Consider the following 13093-nt stretch of genomic DNA (forward strand, 5'->3'; position numbering starts at 1 on the left):
CAATCAGGCCATATAGTCCTAAAATCAAAGTAAGCTAACCGATTTAAGGCAATAGCTGTTAGATCTGACAAGGATATATTAACAGACAAGACTGAGTTCGCTAAGGCTTTATCAAGGCCCTGTAGTTCTGGGTCTTTAATGTTATCCTGATTGATGTGTTAGAATGGCATTTACTCTAAACACTCTTAGTTCTTTCCTGTTTGTTCTGCTTGTTATGCTTGTTCTGGTCTGCCTAAGTGTATTAGTAGATCTTTAAGCTGCATTGGATTTAGATGTAGTATCCTGTGTCACTACTCCTTGTTGTCCAATAGATGTCTGGAATGGAGTCCTCTCTGCTCTTGGCGTCCGTCTAATACGCATATTGGCTGGATTTATGTGTTCATTGACTATCCTGCTGGCCGAAGACAATGAAATTAATTGGAAAGTTGCCCTTAGGATGCTCAAAAATTTCATTTGAGGTGTTTAAAGGAAGCGATATAATATAGTTCTCATGGGCATTTAAATGCCTATCATGGGGGAATGTGAGTCCGCTGTGAGGATCTAGGCATATGAGAAAGCCCATAACTTACTACATACTCCCATTATAGCATTCACTGCTCATGCTATGTTTGGTGATCCTGAAAATGTGTTGATGTGGATATGGATGACTACATTTCCATTCCTCTTAATCAGGACTTACTCATTCAGCTAAAGAATAAGTATGATACCTTCAGCAACTTACAACAAGACTGGCCATGAATGATGGTCCATTCTAAGATATTATCAGTCTCTTATTCGTCTTTTACTACTCTATATACCTTTAAAATAAATATACACCTAGAAATCATCTTTATGAGGTTATTAATATAGCATATAATAAAGACTCATAATTATAGTGAACCCACTGCAGATGTAATTCTGGAATACAATCTCCAGTTAGCAGCTGTTTCTGTGTCTCATTCCTACTTTTAACAACCGGTCAATTTTCATGGCGTTTCCAAAACACGCAAGGTTTACTGTTCGCTGAAGCCAGTGGTGGTGAACTTCAAACCTATATCGACCAGCATGTTGGTACGGCCAATCTGGAAATGCGCTTAAAAAGGTGCCATCAAGCTGTGGAAGCTGTTATTACATCTATCGAAATGTATCATCCGGTCAGATTTACGTCCGGAAAGCTATCTGCTGCACAATGACAGTCTTGATCTTTTTGCGTTTTCTCTGTCTCTGTTTCTGCCGTCAAGGATGAGAGGACAGGGAGCTGCGGACAAGTCGAACACAATTCACCATGTCAATCGGTTCATCAACGGAAATCTGCTGTTGCGATCAGGCATAGCTGTTTGGATTTTTTTCCGGACTGGACCACGCGGAGATGCCTTTTGTTTGGAAGGTCTGCGTATCGCGGATGCGCTCGACGCGGCAGATGAGGTTCTGGGATAAGCTGGCGGGGCCGCACAATAGCTACTGATGGAGCACAGGTGCTGGCCTGCTGTGGCGGTCGCGTAGGCGGCGTTGATGGCCAGGATGTTGCTAGCGTAGACCTAGTCATCTAGATCGCCCATGCGGATGGGAGGAACGACAGGACGGTAGCAGTCGGTGTCGATGGGCTCGACCGTAATTGATCTTTGAGTGAGGCCATGCTGGCAGCGATTTTGGTATCACAAAATGGAGATAAAGATACCGGCTCAGGACGTTATACCAAGTCGGACCGGAACAGATTATATTGTAATCATGTCCTTCCCTAGAATATTGTGATCAGCCGAAGGCTCCGAGGTACATATTGAACATGGCTTCTAGGATGACTTACCGGTTATATATGATCAATCCTCTTTACCGACGCTTGAAATGCACGCCTGACGTCCGTCTTCCTAAACCCAGGTGCGCGGCCAAGGATGACAAGCCCAGAGAGGAGTCCTGGAGCGATGAGCATAGGAACAATCGCGCAGTATGGAGAACTCACGTGAAAAGAAACCCTCGACATCCAAGACAAAGGACCGAGTGCGATCACTCTCCGCTGCTCTACTGGATATGCGCAGCGTAGGAAACAAACCTCCGTTTACGTCCACCCCATGCAGCCTGAGATACCCCTCCACATCACGACTATCAAACCACTCCCCTCCAAGCCCATAGACCTCCAGTGCTTCTTCACCCTTGGTTCCCAGCTCCTCCCACGGCAATATCCCTAAAACCCGCCGTGGCATCCGACTATTCACCGGGTATACCGCATTCCCCTCCTCATCAACATCCGGGAAATGCGTACCCGCGCCGCCAACGCTGTAAAAGGGTAGACCCGGTACCTCCAGAGGATCCGTACGTCCGCCCATCAAGAGCTGCCGGAAGCGTGGTTGGGTCTTTCCCCGATCCCTCACACAGGGGACGAGCCGGAACACGCGGTGAAACTCACGCGGATCCGACTGAAATTCCGTGAAGAGACGAAAGGCGTGCTCGAGGCAGTATCGCTGTAACCGACGAGCGAAGCGCACTTCTTGGAATGCGTAGGTGCACTGCCTGGTTGGTAGAGGAGGGGTAGGTGGGTATTGTCTGGGGGATTGGACTTGCGCGCCGAATACTGGCCCTTGATCGGATGAATCCGGAGATGGCTCGGCAGGGGCACCGGTCACGATGGGATCATAACCATCGGCTACAATTCCACGAAGCCGCTTCAGACGCGCATAGATATCAGGATGGGAGAGATGCAGCTGCGCCTCTGTGGCGACCTCGGACAGGCAGGTTACCTCTTCAAGGGCAGTGCGCATTCTCGCTTCAAGCTGTTCGGCTCTGGCAGTCGCATTTCGAAAAAAGGCCTCCTTCTTCAGTCGGTATGTGCGCTGGGCGCGACGGACCTGGGCGCGACGATCCTCGGAGAGGATGGCGTCCCTGCTGGCGTCCAGACGAGGGCGTCCTGCTCGCTTTGATCGGCGGGGCTCCATCTCTGGATTGACTCCGAGTTTGGGAAGAGACCGGTTTTGCCTGAGGACCGCGTTAATTTTTCCAGATTAAATTGCAATTGCAACGCTGTATCTACTATGCTGGATGGACTGTATCAGTTGTGAAGTTAAGTGCACATTGTGATCTGATCTTGTAATCAATTTAAACCTCGGTAGTTCAACACTCAACGTTTACTCAACGTTCATTGGTTGACCGCAATCCATCCATGGACACTGCTTTCAACAAGCCAGTCCCAACACCTGCGACTACAAATCAACCGCTGTAGGGCGATCGAACGGATAAGTCCCCACATAGTCCTCCGCGCGAACTCAGCGTAGATGGCATCTATGTCATCGAGCCTACGCTTGTCCTGCGCCGCCGGCAAGGCCGTGTGCAGATCATAGCCCCTTTGCTGCATGACTGTTGTCAGGCACGGCCCCATCCCCAAACAGCCGCGCAAGGCCTCATCCTTAAATCTATTAACTGCCCGCCAATCACCCGATCGACCCTGGAGCTTCACAGCAACCCCCTCAGAGCACTTTATCCAGTCGCACAACTCCTCCGTAAAATGCGCCCCATCTCCGCCCATACTTATAACTAGGCAGGCCCGTAAATCGAATCTCCATCGCATCACCAGGCGCTTTATGAAAGCACCCACTGCGCAGCGCTCTACCTCCGTCAAAGACCGCCCCTCATCGCCGTCCGCGGAATGAAAATACCCACAACCAATGACCCTAGCGTAAGCATTATGTCTTTCGTCGCAGATTTTACCGGCGCGTCTGTACCGCGCATGCAGGTAAATCTCCCGCGCGATCCCGCGAACGTGCATCTCCGAGCGGGAAGGTGGTCATAGACTTCGATGAGGATGACCTCTGTATCTGCTGCGCGCTTTGGGGGTTTGCTTCTGTCATTGTGAGGATTGAGCCGGTCTATACTATTATATTGATCTCCATTGCAAATACCAGGGTAGAAGTGTATTGCCCCGGTGCCCCGGTAACCTTGAGAAGGGAGAGTTTCATTGCGCTGTGCATGGAATAGGGAACTCCAGCTCGCCGATTATCTGCTTTCGTCCCCGTTCATGGCAACCACTGCTGGAGCACCCAGATCTCCGGCAGGTCCAAGTCAACGGCCTGACGGCATTCTTTTCAATGGCGATGGGCTATATAAACCGGTCCTGAGGGGCCTGCGGTGTCTCATTACTATCCGCCAGCCTAACAATCAATAATTGCAGAGAGCATAAGGAGACATTGGTTCTATCGAAAGAGACCAGGTACCATTGTGTTGGTCCATCTACACCCTCCGAATCTGACATGCTGAATCTCCCAAAAGGGGCCAACGGGAGTATCAACGGAAGAGCTTGGCGCGCATTAGAGTTAAACCTTCCCACTCGTGAAACCTCAGCCAAGAACTCTGTTGAGGTTACGTAAACCGCTTGACCCGCTGGTCTGTCAAATCAACGTACGCTGTAGTTCTCAAGCACGGTCGCGATCGCGTGCCGACTCCAAGAGTGAGCTTTGGGAGTGAGACCCGTGAACCGCGGAAGGTTCTCCCCCTCAGTAAATAGAAAGTTAAACGGCACATGGTTCAAGGGTTGAACGAATGTGTAAATTTCCACGACTTCAATCAGTGCGAGAGGCAAACCCCTGTTTTTAAATCTGGCTACCAGGCGATCGAGCTTCTTATATGACCCAGCCTCTATGGCTTTGTTCACCTGGAGCCCTCCTCCTTCCGCAGTGGGTCCACGATCTCATTGCAATTTAGAGCCGTCTTTACCTTCAACCTGAATAGGCTTTTGCTACGGTGGAGAGGTAAGATACAAGAACAAAGAGTTGCACAGTGGCCATGCCGGCTGGGAATCACTCCAGGATCCAACCGACACTATGAGCCGGAGCGTGGGCCGGGATGGTCCAATTAGGCATGGCCGAGCGGCCATGGGGTTGGAGTATGTTATTCTGGAGGCATGGAGCCAAGGATTCCTTGTTGGAGGGCTGATCATCCTAATTATGATCACGCTGGCAAATATCCGAAAAGGCGTGCTTCTGCATAAATTGATCCTCTTAGAGGTATGTATGCCGTCTCCTCCCTTGACCAAGTAGCTTTGGAGCTGAGAAATCCAGCTTGTCTTTTCTCTAGGGCATGGGACCTTCATCTTTTGCGCCGATCCAACGTACGGGTGGTGAGTCAACGGGGAATACTGAATCTGTAAAATATCACGGCTAACCTGTAGATAGGTATCTCAGTTCTACGGCCACGTTGCTGTACATATCTTACTTCATTCATAACATAGTCTCGTGGATGAAGATTAAACCCTTTCTATCGCGACTGGCTAGCACATTCTTTATCAGCACTGTGATACTGGTAACTCCATACTGGGTTGCGGAGATTTACTTGAACTTCGAATACTTCAACGGACTCGGCAACAACTCGTTCGCCTTTACTCGTCCCTGGGAAGTTGTTGTAAGGTATGGGGTTCCGTGTCTGAAATGTTTTTGTGCTCATGATGCAGCGATACTGATTATCCCTTAGAGACGGCTGGTGGATTTTCACCGCATGTTGGTTGATATACAGTATCAAAAGAGGCTACGATCTCACTTCAGTCGAATTAGTCCGAATCAGTCCACGATTTGGGATACTGCTCTTATGCATGCTTATCTCGATCGCGTTCATGGTCGTGGATGTAGCTGTGACTATTAGCCAGCTATTCGGAAATGAAGGAGTCAATCCCTTTTGGAAGGTACGTCTCCATACAGACAAAGAGCCTGGCTAACTGATGAGCAGCCGTACATCGTATTTAAATGCGCCGCGGACGTTGTTTTCCTGGACGATTTCAAAAGTGTTATTGATAGACTCGTTATGCATACGGCTCGACTTAACACTTTTCCGGACAGAGGTGAAACCGGCTATAGTTAGATAGTCAAGTCTTATCTAAGTCCTATACAGACTCCTTATTCATGGTCTTGACAGGAAGGGATCGAACAACTGTGCTATTATATCGCGAGAACCCCCCTTTGTCCAGTCTACAGGGGCATGATGGCTAGCGGGCGATTGTTAAATCAGGTTTTGATAGACTTGGAGCGCTAATAGCAATATTACCTGATGGAGAGGATGTAGAAGGTCATGCAGGCGGTGATGCAATGGGCGAGCATCGGGTGGGTTAAGACATCCAACATGGAATATGAGTTGTATTATGTCATAGCAAAGCTGCGCGAGATAAAAAGAGAATCCACTGAGTTCAATATACAGGAGAGACTCTGGGACCGAGATATTGTAATCGGAGACATATGATCACAGAAACCAATCAGAGAACCGGAGGTATGGGACCTTCTTATGATTTACTACCTCCTTAATTTATGCAGTTTACGTAGAGACTTGAATACTAGATAGGCTTTGCCTTGAAAATGTGGAAAATCTCAAAAGATCCAATTATGGCAGCCACCCCGACATGCAGAGGGTCCCGTTTATTTTAGGGTTGAGAAGGCAGACCTTGAATGTCCAGAACCTCGACCCTCCCTACTTTCTGGCTGCATCTTTAACGTGACTAACTGTCCAATGTCGAGAATAGAACAAATATTATCAGCAGCGTATAATTATTAGACTCATAAATGATACTCTGCATGATTTGTTCGTAGGTGAGTCGGGATTCGGTGAGCAGCCTCGGTGCACGGGATTCGATTACAATATCTCGATTCTCGTTTATAACCAGCATTGGGACTTCAAGCCCAACCATTCCGAAAACAATATTTGCTTCTCCATATCAGGTTATGTTGGGATAGTGATTCACAGTCCTCTCTTGCAAATTCGAAGCTATTTTAAATATCCTCGATCACCCTCGGGTACTTCCTTTCGAATCATTTCGAAAGCAATCCTGAAGCGAAATACGTTTTAGTTAGCGTCTGGCTATTTTGCACCCGATTATCAAGATATTCAGCAGCGAAACGACGATTCGATAGCCCTACCTCTCCTGATTCAGAGCGAGAATTTCTAGGGAGTGCTGACAGGATGCCTGGGGCAGCTGAAGCTTTCCATGCACTATGGAACAATTGTTCCTTGGCAATTGTCCTAGCTCTCACCAGCTATATGGCACTGGTTCAGCTTCTTCGGTACCGCCGCATGGCAAAGATAGAGGCCCCATTCGTCAATGGCGGCAGGCCATTATCAAGCATGACAGTCGAAGAAGCTCATGCGATTATCGCCCAACTGCAAGAAATGGAGTTTCCATATGCATTTGCTAAGGCTCGTCGAATGGCCCTACTAAAGGTACGATAAAGCATCTGTGGCTAGCTGGCCTAAGCGTATCGATGCTGGATTACCTGAACTAAGCCTATGCCGTACTACCAAAAACAGGCCGGAGGTATTCCGACGATGTCGAAGCTTTTCGCCGTTACTGGCCAGAACAACAGGCGTAACGCGGGTAAACGCGCTGTGGACACGGAGATCCTCTTACGGGAGTCGCAGTCCCAGCCTCGAGATTCGGACCGTTATGCATCAGCCGTGGCGAGAATGAATTATCTGTACGTAGGACACACACCCTTCCCATTCACCCTGGAAGCGAATGGCAGCCTCTCGTTTAGTTTACTAACTTGTCGTCGTTCAGCCATGCCCGCTACCGCCGTGCCAACAAAATTACCGACGATGATCTTCTCCACACCTTAGGTGATGGTCTTGCCGAGATCCTGAATGTGATTGAGAGAGAAGAGTGGCGAAAGCTTACGGATGTTGAGAAATGTGCCCTTGGCATTTTTCACAAGAACCTGGGCGAAGATATGGGAATCCCGTTTGATGCGCTTCCCTCAAATGCAGAAGGGTGGAAAGATGGCCTGCAGTTCGCGTTAGAACTGAGAAAGTGGACAATCCACTATGAGGAAGAAGTCGCGAGACCGACCGCAACAAACGATCAATACGTCCGAGTTTACGTGGATTCTGCGCTTCCCGGCGTCATAAAACCAGTGGTGCGGCAGATGTTGGGTGCTGACTTGGATGATATCATGAGGACGAGCCTTGGGTAAGTTCTGTGCCCCGTTCCAGTGCAAAAAGCGTACGTTGCTCACGGCCGCAGTCTCGAATCTCCCAGCTTTTTCCTCTCTATTGTGCTGGGCCTCGTCCGGAATTTACGAAAGCTAGTCCTTCGATATCTTGCGCTTCCACGTCCCTCCTTCCTTGCCGTCAAACTCGTGCATGATAAGCCAAACCCGGAAACGAATCTGTACAACTTCGAAAGAAAGGGCCTGCAACCATGGTACATCCGACCGACTCTCTGGTCAAAATGGGGACCCGGGGCGTTGTTGATTAGAATATTCGGGGGCAGGATGCCTGGTTCGGGCGGGGACCGGTATCTGCCTCAAGGATACAACTTAATGACAATAGGGCCGGAGCCACAGAAGGGAAAAGGATTGGAAGAGATGAGTCTCGACATGGAGGTAATCAAGGCGAGAGGTGTAGCCACATGTCCATTCTCTCAGGCAAAATCGGGTAGCTTCAAATGATGGGGTTTACAGTATATGGATATAGATAAGAAGGCATGCAAGGATGAGGAAAGGCTCCAAAACGATTACAGATATATTTCCACAACTTTGCTAGTGTTTTTGCGAAGGCTGATCTTCCATATTAAAATGTTAACCAAAGAGCTAGAGTACTAAAATCGAGGGATGGAGCCATCCGAAGCTGGTCTAGCTATTGTCTAAGTTTGCGCCGATAGTAAAAAGTCCAATGGATAACAGCCACCTCCTGCCATTTCACCGACACTTTCCATGGCATGTTACCATTCTCAATCAGCGACTTGGCAAAGGAAGTCCTAGAGCTAGTTCAAGGGCTTCAACAGGCGCATGGATACAAAGACGGAAGCGAAAGGAGTGCTCTGGCACTAACAGATTATTAGGGTCGCCCCCGAAGGTGAATGATTATGCTAACAAAAATAACTAGCCAGAGTTGGTGTATCGAAACCGCTAAGTCAACAGCTTGGCGCCAGATTAGGGGATAGACTATGTTAGCATTCCCAGCTGATACTCGATCACAATGCCTTCAAATAGTAAGGTTTCATCTGGACCCTCTTTCCCGCCTTACTTCTTCTCCCTATCGGGCCTCCCTTTCTCTCACCTGTTTGGCCTTGCGTACTTCTATTTGGGCTGGACTGACATTGACAAAGCCCTTAAACCCCAGCGCCTGAGTAGTCTTCTCCCTACCAGCCTCGAAATCGTGCAAGTGTGGTTATGTCTTAACCAGACTGACATGCTATGATGCGAGCAGCGCAGCTATTTAGGTTCACATGTTAACAGTAAGCACAGACTAGCTGGCGCCATTAGTACTTCCCCTAGACCTCTACCCAGGCATGGTAGACTGAGACAATCTTGCAGCGCTATGCGGCAAGATGAACGAGGGGTCTATTCCCAAATACAACTTCCTCAGGCCACCGTAAGTTATCCTCCAAACCGTCCTCCAGAAGGCCACGAATCTGTCCCAGGAGCACCGATGGCCAGCCCTGCAAATACCAATAGCCTCTCCCTAGACTCATCAGGGCGGCAAAATGGGCAAATATTACGAGTGCCACTTTATTCCGAGCAGAGCACATATCCAAGAAGGTGCTGTCAACGTTGCTTGCCCATCCCCATATCGCCCGGACTTGTGTCTGATCGTCCGGATTGTCCATAAGACGAGCAATACTGGCAAAGAGAGACTCAGCAGCGTCAAGACACACGGCCCTCTCCTGATCTCTGCACTGGCGGTCTATAAACACCCGTAGCCGCGCCAGTTGCGGACATTTTGATTCTAGTCCCTGGGTGGCCTCAAGCCGCTGTGGGTGGTATTTCGCCATAAGGAAGGGGTCCGAACAGACAACAATGCGACATGTTGCTGGGCGAGCACAGCCGAGCATCTACCAAACCGAATAATTTGCAGGAGTTCCTTGATTGCGTCCAAATGTGGTTGATGGCAGCCAGGGGGAAAAGGTCGGAGGAGAGGCTCTGCCAAGCCATACATTGAGGTCAGAAACGAGAAACTCAGTAGGGCTTGGTGCTGTGACTCTTCCAAATCCTGAAAGTGCGGCCGAGCCCGAGTGATCGCGGCTTGCTGGTGTGCGACCGCCCTGACGTACCATCTGGTCTGGGACCGGTCCTCGTCAAAGAGCTGGAGAGCGGCAAGAGCAAGAATGCTATAGAGCAGGTAGTGGTGGGAGAAGCCAAGGCGGACAACATTGTGCTCTAGTCGCCTGACTGGCCCTGTTATGTTTACTGGAACGTGATGCCGGTGCCAGTAGTCCAGCAACTCAAGATCGGCAAGGCTATCCTGGCTAAGCGGTGTGATGGTGAGACTAGGTGTGGAAAAGCTACATGTGATGTCGTGCCGCTTGCAGTTCAAGCATTGAGGATGGGCCTCATTGCACTGGTGTCAAGCCTCAGCCTGGGGGATCTCTGTCTGAGACTCCAACGGGGCGGGGTCAGATGGATGTATATGCACATATTCTGTTACAAAATCCCTTGTGCTTTTGACCCAAACCTTGCAATCACTTATCCATTGTCTAAGCACAAAAGCATAAATTATTCTTCAGGAATAGATGGCTGACTCTGTCCTTCGCTCTCAAATCTCATACCTCTCGCAGGCAAACAGTCAACAGCGCGATATTTGAGAGCAACCTCCGTATTCTGGAAACCCTCACGTTAAAGTAAAGTATATAGCTACATAACTTCAAATATTCGAGATATGCTGGTTCAAATATATGGCAGATTGCGATCTAAAGAAAGGCACGGTCCATAACAAAAGAGATGATACTTCAACCAAGATATTGCATACACACCATGTTGATGAGGGTAGCCAATGCAACGCCCCGTGGACCAGGCAATGCAAACATCTTGACGGACTATACATGGACTATTATCTTCCCTGTGCTCCTTCCAGACTTGATTTGTTCAATCGCCTTGGGCATGTCCTCAAACTCAAAAACGGAATCAATAACGGTCCTGACTTTCCCAGCCGCCATCCATTCGGATATCTGCTGGAAAGCCTCACGGTTGCTTTTTGCGAAATATGCCTTGAACTTGGCTCTCCCACCACCCAACATAAAAGGACAGAGCGTGTGTTTGCTGACTGTCTTAATTATTGCACCCGATAACCCACCAGGCACCATGACATATGTTGCCCCATCGGTCAAGAAGTCATCCGAAGCCTTGTATAGGTTCGTTTCCTCCCGATACGCATAGTCAACCACCAGGTTAAAAACCTTGCCCTTTCCCTTCAAGACAGACACTAGATCCTCCGTTCGATAATCAATTACCTCGTCAGCACCAAGTTCCTTGCAAAGATTGGCTTTGGCGGTTGAGCATGACACCACCACCCTGCACCCATGGGCTTTCGCAAATTGGATGGCAAAGGTTCCGACACCGCCTGTACCTCCATTGATGAAGACCGAATCGCCAGGTTTTGAATTCAGCACCAGGCTCTCGTAGGCGGTAATGGCTGCAGTGCCGACGCCCGCGGCCTGGTCCCAGTCAATGCCAGGTGGTATTGGCACACAACCTTCAATCTCGGCTTTTGTATACTCCGCCATGGAGCCTGGTTGGCCCTTTTGCGTGTCAACTCTGCCCAAAACGCGATCGCCTGGGTTCAAAGACGTAACATTGCTTCCAGTCGACACCACTTCGCCGCTGAAGTCCATACCAGGGATTGGACTGGGTTTAATAAGAGCTCTGGCCAGCCAGCCCAGCTCGGCGAAGGTAGGGTCTGCTGGGTTGACTCCCACACTCTTGACTTTAACGAGAACTTGGTTGGGCTTGAGAGGGCCGGAAGGATAGGGCTCGTCTTCCACAAGCGTCATGCCCTTTTCAAGAGGCAGCGCAGTGGAAGTGTGTCTCCAGGCTCGCATGGCGCTTGTTGCCGTCACTTTGGTTGTACTCTGTAATGAATGGAAAAAGTAAGCAATTCCGTTCAGTGCTTTTCTATAGCCATATCTCACGAACTGGCCATTCTCATGCGCCTTTTTATGTGTCACACGAGAGTTGGGATGCTGCTATGAACTTCCGGAGCCGGGGTTTTCGACACCCGATCGCTAGATCGGGTGGAATGAACGCAGGCTTAACTCCTGCTTCAGCAAATAAGAAACTGTGCTAAAGGCACTGAGGAGTTGGGCTACAAAGTTTAATTTGATCGCAGTTTTACTAGGCGGGATGTTCTCCGTAAGGTCCGATATCTCCAGACGGATTTTGAGAAAGCCCCCCTCGCGATGGCGGCTATATTAGGCAAACATGGGCACAGGAAGTATGTCAAATCTTGGTAGACAAGCAAGTCGACCACTCAGGCTAGAAGGCCAGGCTCCCGCCCGTTACTTAGGCTTGTGGTCTTTTTGCCGGCGGCAGCCCCGTCCCCAGCAGGGCACAGAACGCTAGTCCCATCTAGTGCAGATGAACTGCCCTTCGTGGCTTACCTTCCAAGGTTGTATTCAGAAAATGAAACTCTTCGAATCCATCCTAAGTAGTTGTCTACAAAGCCAGCGAGTCGATGAATAGACCAGACCATTATCTCGGGGAGATTTGATCGACCAAATAGTACTACTGCTTGCCTTTGCTGATCAAGACGGATATGGCATAGAGCTTCCCTATCGCATCCTAGAATGTATGGCGTGGGCCTGTGGCTGCATGGAGCAAACCTTGTCGTATTAATACGATGCAGCGGGCTTGGCGAGATGGACAAGGTTTTTTGCTTGGGGGTTGAGTGGCGCTACGGCCGCTACCAAAGCTAGGTTAGTTGCCGCTCCCACCGTATTTATACGACGGACGGCTGGTGGTCTCCGCCCTCCATTATCACCGTAACGCACGTACCCATTCAATGGTCTACCCCGTCTCCAGTGGAGCGTACGGGAGAATCGCCGCGCTTGATGGCCAGACAACGCAGAGCCCACGCCAAGTCCCACGGGGGCTGTAAGCAGTGCAAGGAGCGACATGTCAAGGTACCGTACACCCTTCCCCGCCCCGCGTGTGTTGACCGTTGGCAACTTGGCGTCTAGCCGTCCATCCGTAAATCAGACCTTGATTTGGGACATCTAGGATTATCAATCAATTTGACAATGACCCCAGAACCACATCTGAATGCTGGGAGGAGCAGGTCAAGGTAAGGATGGTAAGATAAAAGACGCCACGGAAGGCAGTAGCACCTTACGCGCGGTACTGGACGTTGCAGAGACGATTCCCAGAGATTTCAAAGCCGC

At 49.6% G+C, this 13093-nt stretch overlaps 3 protein-coding genes across 3 annotated transcripts; 1 reads left to right on the plus strand and 2 right to left on the minus strand.

The window, feature by feature from the left end:
• Positions 1–1786: 1786 nt before the first annotated feature.
• Positions 1787–2906, minus strand: Aud_006217 (uncharacterized protein; the record flags this gene model as incomplete). The annotated part of the gene is made up of 2 exons (XM_043291120.1): positions 1787–1890; positions 1937–2906. The coding sequence occupies 2 exons, from the start codon at positions 2904–2906 to the stop codon at positions 1787–1789; spliced, it is 1074 nt and encodes a 357-aa protein (XP_043147055.1).
• Positions 2907–6903: 3997 nt separating this feature from the next.
• Positions 6904–8387, plus strand: Aud_006218 (uncharacterized protein; the record flags this gene model as incomplete). The annotated part of the gene is made up of 4 exons (XM_043291121.1): positions 6904–7161; positions 7249–7415; positions 7499–7906; positions 7961–8387. 4 exons carry the CDS (start codon positions 6904–6906, stop codon positions 8385–8387), a joined length of 1260 nt encoding a protein of 419 aa, XP_043147056.1.
• Positions 8388–10753: 2366 nt separating this feature from the next.
• Aud_006219 (NAD(P)-dependent alcohol dehydrogenase) lies at positions 10754–11755 on the minus strand (the record flags this gene model as incomplete). Its single annotated transcript, XM_043291122.1, has 1 exon — positions 10754–11755. The coding sequence occupies one exon, from the start codon at positions 11753–11755 to the stop codon at positions 10754–10756; it is 1002 nt and encodes a 333-aa protein (XP_043147057.1).
• Between the last annotated feature and the right edge of the window lie 1338 nt (positions 11756–13093).

Source organism: Aspergillus udagawae (genome assembly GCF_001078395.1).
Source record: "Aspergillus udagawae IFM 46973 DNA, scaffold_4, whole genome shotgun sequence".
In the NCBI taxonomy this organism is placed as follows: Eukaryota; Fungi; Ascomycota; class Eurotiomycetes; order Eurotiales; family Aspergillaceae; genus Aspergillus; species Aspergillus udagawae.